This window comes from Homarus americanus, unplaced genomic scaffold (genome assembly GCF_018991925.1).
Source record: "Homarus americanus isolate GMGI-L3 unplaced genomic scaffold, GMGI_Hamer_2.0 scaffold45562, whole genome shotgun sequence".
NCBI classification, from domain to species: Eukaryota; Metazoa; Arthropoda; class Malacostraca; order Decapoda; family Nephropidae; genus Homarus; species Homarus americanus.
The window spans coordinates 13,134,884-13,146,408 of NW_024744839.1; the positions used below are offsets into that span (position 1 = coordinate 13,134,884).

Here is an 11,525-nt window from a genome sequence, read left to right on the forward strand (position 1 = left end):
GTTGTTTAGAAGCGTCCTCAGTGATTTTTGCTTACTATTTCTCAATTTTGTGGTATTAACTGTGTTACATTTACTGTATGATGTCATTATTAGATATGAATGTAGCATTTATTTAGACTGTGCTATCCTTTGTATTAGGCTAACTACTAAATTTTTTTCGATTTAGAGTAATCTGCACCTAACCCTATTTTCTCCATAAGCCCTGTTATTTCTATTGAGCGAATTTCTACAATGCGAGATTTTACAAGAACACAACCATCGCGTTGTAGCAGAACTGACTGTATTATATGTTGGGCAAAACCCACTTGTAGTATAAATTATAATAAAGGCTCACCATATATGACTTACTTTTCAACGATCTGAAGATCTCTCAAACGTATCAATTTTGTAGAATTATTGATTGAGTCTTGTAACTTGGTAACATCTTCTTGGGAGAATTTTGTGTGACATGGATTGAGAAATTCAACTACAAATGGGCGGCCATTCCCAAGACATCGAACATCAACATCTTCTCGTCCAGATGAAGAGAACTTTATATCTGGACAAGGAAAAGATATTGACAGAAAATAATACTCTATTAATACTTACAGCAGACAACCAGTTGACACTAAAATTAGGACATAAATGGTATACATGTATTATAATATACCATTTTTTAACATTGATATAAAGACAAAGGGAGAGCATACCATATAGTGAAAATTAAAAATGGGGGAATGATTGTGGGATTCTAATTTATGAATAAGAGGTCAACAGATGACTTGTGATTACAAAGTGAGTTAGTTCACAGGACACTGCTACCTATTACCATATCCTTAACATGTTGTGGATGGCACTAAAGTAGCTACACCATCCAAAAGGTAGAGCATACAAATGATTTGGATGTTAATATAAAGAACATCAAGATCAATGAGCCAAGGCAACCTCCTTAATAATAATAATAATAATAATAATAATAATAATAATAATAATAATAATAATAGTACAGGTTGTACCTCTCTAGTCCGGCAACTTCAGGACTTGACCGGTGCCGGACCATGGAAATTCACCCTTTTCCTGGATAGATAGTGACTTGTGCTTATGCTTGGAAGCACTAGCACCACTTTCTCTGCTTCATGGTCTCTTTGAAGACATGTTGAAGGGTTAAATGTCGTACAGTTGCTTTTCAAAATTCGCGAGTTTTTAATTCAACGTTTTCTATTTGAACACACAAAAAAACAACACATTTGAAAATTTTGAAGGCGGAAACTCGAATTTCGACGGGTTTGAACGGCCCACCAATGTGCAGACGACGTGCATAATCGTGTAAACAGCATCATTTCTCTTATGTACAAAAGATTCATTATTGTTTATTACTGAAAGTCTTTTTGATTGAATTAATGTTTGTGTGTGCAAAATGAGCAATACAATTCATTAATAATACGTAGAATATTAAAACACGAGGAAATGAGACAGCATTGTTTTCGTTGATTACAAAACCAGTGACTGACTGGTTCTACATATAAAACTGAGGAAAATAAGACCCTGGTTGTAGCTGTAGTAAAATTAATATGGTTGTTTAAAGTAATGTTATTTAATGTTAATAAATGGAACAATAGAAGTAGCTAACGATAATGGTAAAGAAAAAAAGAGAGATCGCGTATGTAAGTGCGCATGCGCACACGTGAAAACATATCATCATTACTTTACATAAGAATATGAAAGCAACACTTATTTACTGTTCATATATATTTTAATTAATGTTTCTGAATTTGTTTTTATTGAATTAATGTTTGTGTGTGCAAAATTAACAATACAATTTATTAATAATACGTGGAATATTAGAGGAGACGAGACGGCTGCCGGCATTGTTTTTGTTAAAGTTTACAAAACCAGTGACTGATTGGTTCTACATATAAAACTGAAGAAAATAAGACCCTGATTGTAGCTGTAGTAAAAATAATGTAAAAAAATTAATATGGTTGTTTGAAGTACCTGTAATGTTATTCAATGTTAATAAATGGAACAATATAAGTAGCTAACCATTACAGACAGACCCCGACTTACGACTGCTACGACTTACGACCGTCGGGACTTGCGACTGCCGCAGATTTTTTATTAAAAAAAAAATAATAATAATTTTTTTTTTTTTTTTTTTAAATGACACACATTTTCTATACCGAAACGTTTCCAGGTAATGTAGTCTCCATGTATAATTAGAAAATTATGGGGGCCCCATGTGCATTCAGCTGACTACATTAAAGGTAAGTGCTGTCACACTGTAACCATTCCTTATTATTTATTACTTTCACTGTACTGTATCCATTCCTCATTATTCATTACTTTTACTATACTGTATTTCATTGTAGATTATTTATTTAAAAAAAAAAAAAAAAAAAATTATCTATGTCGGACTTACGACCATGTCGGACTTACGACCTGGATTTGGGTCCCTAACCCCGTCGTAAGTCGGGGTCTATCTGTAATGGTAAAAAAAAAGTGAGACTACGCGTAAGTAAGTGCGCACATGTGAAAACATATCGTCATTACTCTACATACGAATATGAAAGTAACACTTATTTACTGCTCATATATATTGAAGGGTTAAATGTTGTACTCTGTATAGACAAGCAGAGAGAGAGAGAGAGAGAGAGAGCAGCTGAACTGCCGGATGTAAACAAACCTTAATTTCCTGCGGCTTTATTGTTGATTTTTTTTAAGGGGATTAGCCCACCCGGGCATAGGTCACTGACCCACATTGTGGCCTGAGGGGCAAAATTTTAATACTCCTGTAATAATAATAATATTCAGATAAGATAAAAAAAGAAAAAAGAAAAGAAAAAAAGCTGCCTATCTACCTATTGGACAAACTAAAATCGTTCCGGACCACGGGAGTTTCCGGACCACAGAATGCCGGACTAGAGAGGTACAACCTGTATAATAATAACAATAATAAAAGCTGGTTTTTTGTTTCTCAAAATGACCGATTCTTCCTAAGAATTCACTGGTGCTAAAAATACTGCAAAGTCAAAGGACCTGATAATAAGAGAAAAAACTATAACAGTACAGTACATGCAATCCTTCTGACACAAACAAATTACCCCATATCAACAAACTCCTTTCTAAATCTGAGAGAGGAAGGAAAGAAACCAAACCATCCACTCATCTCTCGATCATAAACCAGGATTTCCAGTCAATTTTACTTTATGAAAATGAACATTTGATTCTTCCTGAAATTCCATTTTATGCTTACTGTAAGCCCAGAACTAGTCCTTAATGCTTGGTGAATACCATAATACAGTACGTCTGGTCAGAGACAGGTGTAAAAAATCAGATTCTACACCCAGTGAGAAATTAGTTGGAACTGAAGTGTTGTTTTGGTTTCTGGTTATGACGAGACAAGTGACTGGGTGGATAATCCCTGTTATTGTGACAATGATTCTCTCATCTTTATGCTGTAAATAACAACTCCTGCTTCTGTGCAAACCCTTTTCAGGGCAATAATTGCAGTGGGATATTGAAACTAATCTTACCAGGACAGACATAAGGTTGTAAATTCAATACAGTAGGCCCTTAACATACGCGGGTTTATAATACACGGATTTGCAAATACGCGGATTGCCCCGCCGGAGGAATATTCTGTACATTGAAGAAATTTAAGTACATTCAAATCGCGCGCCATTCAACTCGCGCGCGGCACCGAACACGGGACACCGCCCGCTCCCGCAACCTCACACACACACGCATAGCTCTCCCTCACTCAGTCAGTCTCGCTGTAACCACGCTTGTGTTGACATCAGCATTGTAGTTGCAAAAATATTACATTTCCGTGAATGTATTATATCAAGCACAGTATGAATAGAATATCACTAATATAAGAGTATTTTAACCGAAAACTACTTAAAAAACGAGTAACATATCTTGAACATCGGAAGGCTAGGTAAAGTCTTTTGTTTTCATGGAGTTTATCCTAATTTACATTGAAATGCATTACGTTTCAGCAAAACTACTATTTATTTCTGAGAATATGGAAATGTAATATTTTGCTGAAATGACGTACGTATTACAGTGGAAAGTGACGAAAGCAATGACTCGCTTTCTTTCGTTTAAAAGATGTTACCGAAATCGTTTTTCGAATGGTTTTAAGTTAAAAAACTGTTGTATTACAATAATATTCTATCCTAATTCACTTGTGATGCAACAGTTTTTTTAACTGAAAACCATTCGAAAAGCGATTACGGAAACATCTTTTGAACGAAAGAAAGCGAAAGTCATTGTTTTCGTCACTTTCCACTGTAATACGTACGTCATTTCACCAAAAATATTACATTTCCGTGAATGTAGTATATCAAGCACAGTATGAATATAATATCATTGTAATATAACAGTATTTTAACCAAAAATATTAAAAAAACGAGTAACATCTCTTGAACATTGGAAGGTCTTTTGTTTTCGTCATGTATTTTATCCTATTTTACATTGAAATACATCACGTTTCAGCAAAACTACTATTTATTTCTTAGAATATATTCATTCAGGCACAGTTTAGGTAAAATATACATGTGCTGTAACATTTTTTTAATTGAAAACGATTCGAAAAACAAGTACCCTCTAGCCCTGTTCAAGGAGAAGACTGGGAGGAGCTGTTTGGTGCTTAAGACGATGACAAGGAAAATGATTTTGATGGATTTTTATGAAAATATTCAGAAAGACCCTGGCACTGTCAAGGAAAGTGGCTGCTGAAGGCTTCCGGGACATGGCAGAGGACGAGATTAGGGAGCTAATTGAAGAGCACGACACTGAGCTGACCGAGGAGGATCTACAGGAGTTAGTAGACTCAGGCAAGGAAGAGGAAGTGAAAGGGAAAGAGGATGAGGAAGAGCACCAAGAAATAACGTTGGAGAAGTTGGGGGAGATGACCAGGAATATTGAGGCACTGAAAAACCTGGCTTATAGTATGGACCCCTCCATGGTGCGTGCCCTGAAATTCATGCGAGGGATGGATGACGTTTTCGCTCCATACAAAAACATCATGGAAGAAATGAAAGAAAGAGACGACATCTCCCCATCACTATGTTCTTTGATCACCGAAGGAGAGATCTAACACCATCAATCACTGGCGGCAGTGAGGAAGCAGCTGAAACCACCCTCGCCCCCACTTCACCACCCGTTATGGTATTGAGTGACGATGAGCTCGATGACCCTCGTCCTGTCGCCGAGGATAGGTACTGTACAGTAAAGTGAAATTTCTATCTCTTTTTTTTTAATAGCTTTTCTTGCCATGTTTATTGTTTGTAAAAATGCACAGCACAGTACAGTTCAGTACTGTACATAGGAAGTGGAGGTGCAGTTATTCACAAAATATTTGTGTTCGTTGTCGGCAGTAGTGACAGGGAGGAGGCAGAGGGGGTGGAGGAGGCAGAGGGGGTGGAGGAGGCAGAGGGGGTGGAGGAGACAGAGGAGGTGGAGGAGGTAGAGGAGGGAGCGGAGGGAGCGAGTTGGGAGGAGTGGTGACCTTGGACGCGGGAGCAGGGACGAGTGGAGATGCCAGCCAGTACATTACGGGTGTATTAGTTGTTTTTATTGCTATTTTTGCATTTTAATATTAAATATTGTACATTACGTTTCAACAAAACTACCATTTATTCCTGAAAACATGGAAATGTAATATATTTGCTGAAATGATGTATGTATTACAGTGGAAAGTGGGATAAAATTGTGACAAAAGCAATGACATTCTCTTTCTTTCGTTCAAAAGATGTTACCATAATCGCTTTTCGAATGGTTTTCAGTTGTGGGATTATAAGGCTAATGATAGGATAGAATATTATTGTAATATAGTACGAGTACAACAGTTTTTTAACTGAAAACCATTCGAAAAGCGATTACAGTTTTACCCCGCCTAACGCGGTTTCACTTAACGCGTTTTCGCATATACGCGGTGCCTTGCCAAAGCTGAACTTTCACTTAACGCGGATTTTTTCCACATATACGCGGTGAGTGTCCGAGACGCTATTTTTAGATTTGCCCCACCCGTCACCCTGCCTCACTGCCTGTTTTAGCTCATAAAATTCATACAAATTACCAGGCCAGAATATAATTTACATTGCTGGAATTCTTATAATTTGGTGATCATTTTGAATATAAACATCATATATTTTGCTTTAAACTTACAATTTTTAGATAAAAAATTTTCTCTAGGTAACTATGGTATCTTTTGTGCAAAATATATGACATTTATATTCAAAATATTCCTGGTCTTACAAGGAATCCAGCAATGTCAATTATATTATCCTAACTTTAGTTTGAGGTATTATTTATTAAAATTTAGTGGTTATCCCACACATCTCCTTGGGACGGTTGGTGGGGGGTGGGGGGGAGGGAGGGACCAACCGACCATCTGTTACCCTGTGAAGAATTATTATTTTTTTTTATTAACTGAAGATATTTGTTTTAGCTCATAAAATTCATACAAATTACCCGGTCAGAATATAATTTACATTGCTGGAATTCTTATAATTTGGTGATCATTTTGAATATAAACATCATATATTTTGCTTTAAACTTACAATTTTTAGATAAAAATTTTTCTCTAGGTAACTATGGTATCTTTTGTGCAAAATATATGACATTTATATTCAAAATATTCCTGGTCTTACAAGGAATCCAGCAATGTCAATTATATTATCCTAACTTTAATCTGAGGTATTATTTAATACTAAATGTTAAAAACTCTGGAAGGGAGGATTGGTGGGGGGTGGGGGGAGGGTTGGGACTGACCGCGCGGTTGGAAGAGGGGGGGAGGCAAGGTGGGGTACTTTGATTGACAGATAGTGTCGTGAAGATTATTTTTTTTTTATTAACTGAAGATATTTGTTTTAGCTCATAAAATTCATACAAATTACCCGGTCAGAATATAATTTACATTGCTGGAATTCTTATAATTTGGTGATCATTTTGAATATAAACATCATATATTTTGCTTTAAACTTACAATTTTTAGATAAAAATTTTTCTCTAGGTAACTATGTTATCTTTTGTGCAAAATATATGACATTTATATTCAAAATATTCCTGGTCTTACAAGGAATCCAGCAATGTCAATTATATTTTCCTAACTTTAGTTTGAGGTTATCCCACACATCTCCTTGGGACGGTTGGTGGGGGGTGGGGGGGGGAGGGAGGGACCGACCGACCATCTGTTAGCCGGCTGTGTAGTGTGAGAGGGGGAGGGAGTTGAGTCCATTATTTGAATGGACATTAACTTGGCGACTGTATTTCTCTATTTCTCTTAAGTATTAATTGTGTGCATGTACCATCATAAAATTAAGATGTTATTTTTACTACAACATAGGTATGTGCCTTCAAAAAGTGGAGTTTGGGGGTCGGGCCGGTTTCTATTGGAATTAATCCCATATGTTCTGTTGTTCACTTAACGCGGATTTCACTTAACGCGGGACCCTCTGGGTTCAATTGACCGCGTTAAGTGGGGTACAACTGTACAGTAAAATCTTTTGAATAACAAAAGAAAGCGAAAGTCATTGTTTTCGTCTTTCCACTGTAATACGTACGTCATTTCAGCAAAAATATTACATTTCCATATTTATTTCTGAGATATATTCATTCAGTCACAGTTAAGGTAAAATATTCTTGTGATGTAATATTTTAATGAAAATAAGGTATCGTAGTTTTCTTTTGTTTCAAATTTAATTAACAAAGATTGATGTTTCAAATGTAATGAACAAAAATTTATGTACAGTATCTATAAATAAACTTTAAGAAATGAATATTTTGTTTTACATCGCCCTGTGCTACCATACCATGCATTTGGCTACTTTGGGCTTGCTATGATGACGCAAGAGATCTGCCCTGGCAACTGTACCGACACTCACAGCTGGTGGTGCGTTGGTGCATCGTTTCCGTTGTTTACTGGTAGTTACTGGTAAATATTTTTCAACCTAACGAAATTATTACCAGTTTAGAGGTCGGCCCCTAATTTTTTGCCAAATAATTTGGTCTTAAAAACCCGAACTACACACAGGTATATACGGTAAATAAGGACATGGGGACCAGGTTTTTTTTTAAAGCAGCACATATACGCGGATTTTTAACATCCACGTGTATCTCTGTTACGTAACCCCCGCGTATGTTAAGGGCCGACTGTACATATTTATCCTTATCTTAAATTTACTTTCAAACTTTATCTGTAAAGTAAGACCATTAACAAAATTTAATATTGTACAAGGTAAGTCACTTACCTTCAGCATGAACAGCTTCATTGAGAGTGTGACATAGTAACTCCTGCACACTGGACTCTAATTTCCTTTCACCTTCAACAAACCAAGGAGTTTGGGGCAAGTCTCTGCTATACTTATTGTAGCGACCTTTGTGAAAATTAACATATGTAGTAGCATGCGATATACAGTACACTGAACTGGGTTTTAATTTAAATACAAATGTACTCATATCAACATAACCATGCAACTAAATAGAAACCAGAGTTGCAAAAAGTACTGAACTTTCATATTTAAGTATAAGTATTGATGCATTGGCAAAATGTTACTTAAGTAGAAGTAAAAGTATCGCATTCTTATAATACTCAATCAATGAAAGTGAAAAGTAACAACAAACTTATTATTTGTCTTAAATATTAAAATAAATCCACAGTAAATTATAAAAAAATAGGAAACTAAAAATTAAAATAAAAAACACAGCATTTCACATGTTTATTTGCAAATCTTTCTATTAAGATTAATCAATAACTGATTCTCAAAATTATGGCTATCCAATCAGGATCTTTTAGGCCTAAATATAAGCCCAGCGTGACCTACTGAAAGAGAATACATTCAGCTGCTCTTCTCCCTACAATCCATCGCAGGGATGGTGAACGGGCTGAAAATATATCAACACAACACTATGATCACTTTCTTCCTATTCCACACAAGTATTGTTGATGTGGATTCATGGTCCACAGACATAATGTTGTCTCTGTTCGCATTAGGCTAGGATACAGACCTATCTGGCATGTATTTGAGGTGGGAGATGACCTGCATTTCTCTTCCTGCAAACTCTGTAACTGTCCCAACGCTAACACCCTTCAACATTACTACCTTGACTGTCCCACTGTCAAGGACCTCCTACCACAGGGAGTCACTAACCACTATACAGTATTACCCCGCCTAACGCGGTTTCACTTAACGCGTTTTATCATATACGCGGTGCCTCGCCAGAGCTGAACTTTCACTTAACACGGATTTTTTCCACATATACGCGGTGAGTGTCCGGCTTGAGACGCTATTTTCAGATTTACCCCACCCCCCACCCGCCACCCTGCCTGACTGCCTGTTTTAGCTCATAAAATTCATACAAATTACCCGGCCAGAATATAATTTACATTGCTGGAATTCTTATAATTTGGTGATCATTTTGAATATAAACATCATATATTTTGCATTAGACATACAAATTTTAGATAAAAATTTTTCTCTAGTAACTATGTTATCTTTTGTGCAAAATATATGACATTTATATTCAAAATATTCCTGGTCTTACAAGGAATCCAGCAATGTCAATTATATTATCCTAACTTTAGTTTGAGGTATTATTTATTACAAAAAAGTTAAGTATTCTGGTTTTCCCACACATCTCCTTGGGACGGTTGGTGGGGGGTGGGGGGGAGGGAGGGACCGACCGACCATCTGTTACCCTGTGAAGAATATTTTTTTTTTTTATTAACTGAAGATATTTGTTTTAGCTCATAAAATTCATACAAATTACCCGGCCAGAATATAATTTACATTGCTGGAATTCTTATAATTTGGTGATCATTTTGAATATAAACATCATATATTTTGCATTAGACATACAAATTTTAGATAAAAATTTTTCTCAGAGTAACTATGTTATCTTTTGTGTAAAATATATGACATTTATATTCAAAATATTCCTGGTCTTACAAGGAATCCAGCAATGTCAATTATATTATCCTAACTTTAATCTGAGGTATTATTTAATACAAAATGTTAAAATTTATTTTTTTCACCCCACATCTCTTGAAGGGACAATTGGTGGGGGTTGGGGGGAGGGTTGGTACTGACCGCGCAGTTGGAAGAGGGGGGGAGGCAAGGTGGGGTACTTTGATTGACAGATAGTGTCGTGAAGATTATTTTTTTTTTTATTAACTGAAGATATTTGTTTTAGCTCATAAAATTCATACAAATTACCCGGTCAGAATATAATTTACATTGCTGGAATTCTTATAATTTGGTGATCATTTTGAATATAAACATCATATATTTTGCATTAGACATACAAATTTTAGATAAAATTTTTTCTCTGGGTAACTATGTTATCTTTTGTGCAAAATATATGACATTTATATTCAAAATATTCCTGGTCTTACAAGGAATCCAGCAATGTCAATTGTATTATCCTAACTTTAGTTTGAGGTATTATTGATTAAAATTTAGTGGTTTTCCCCCAAAAATTTCTCAGAGAGGGAAGAGCCGGCAGTGTAGTGTGAGAGGGGGAGGGAGTTGAGTCCATTATTTGAATGGACATTAACTTGGCGACTGTATTTCTCTATTTCTCTTAAGTATTAATTGTGTGCATGTACCATCATAAAATTAAGATGTTATTTTTACTACAACATAGTTATGTGTCTTCAAAAAGTGGAGTTTGGGGGTCGGGCCGGTTTCTATTGGAATTAATCCCATATGTTCTGTTGTTCACTTAACGCGGATTTCACTTAACACGGGACCTTCTGGGTTCTATTGACCGCGTTAAGTGGGGTACAACTGTATATCACTGCCTACTTATTCGTAATAATTTTGATTTAATTTTTGTATGTTAGCCACACTTTGTTAAGTGCTAACTCCCAGTGTCCTTAAGCAAATCAATATGATCTCCATATCACAAGTCATAGCTTGTCCTATGAGACACAAGTGCCAATGGTCTTGTGCCTAGGCTTGTCGCCCCTGGGGTGTAATAAATTAATTAACCCCTATGCCCCGGTTGATGTTCCGGAATGTCCACCTAGGGCGCCCCAGTGGACATGCCAGAATGCACACATTCAAACAATGCCACGAAAATTTTCGTGGCATTGTTTGAATACCCAGCGCAGGTTATCAAGTTTCAGCATGACTATTTGCCTGTCATGCCACACGCTCGACCACAGGAAAGCTTCCTCAATATCAGTACAGGTCCACAATCCCTTATCCGCAAAGCTCTGGAAACCTAAAGTTATTTTGTGGAGCATCACTCATGTGCACGACATACCCAGAGTGACGCTGAATATGATCCGACTCGGCCGAACTGACCCACGCAGGTGTGAGGCGTCAGTTGTGTCTCAGCAGAATATAACTTGCAATGCTGGAATCCTTGCAAGACAGCGAATAATTTGAGTACAGTTGAACCTCGATTTACGCGGTTCTCATTTACGCGTTTGGTCATTTACGCAGTACTGTACCTTGCCAGAACCGAGATGCCCGATTTAAGAGGTGAATTTACTCACTTACGCGGGTGAAGTATAATTTGTTTATTTACTG

General features: G+C 36.4%; 1 protein-coding gene across 1 annotated transcript; it reads right to left on the bottom strand.

Moving 5' to 3' along the window:
- Positions 1-336: 336 nt before the first annotated feature.
- LOC121878150 (tRNA pseudouridine synthase Pus10-like) lies at positions 337-8,456 on the bottom strand. The gene is made up of 2 exons (XM_042384172.1): positions 8,238-8,456; positions 337-538 (listed from the first exon to the last, which is right to left on the bottom strand). Exons 1-2 carry the CDS (start codon positions 8,443-8,445, stop codon positions 345-347), a joined length of 402 nt encoding a protein of 133 aa, XP_042240106.1. The 5' UTR covers positions 8,446-8,456; the 3' UTR covers positions 337-344.
- Positions 8,457-11,525: the final 3,069 nt, after the last annotated feature.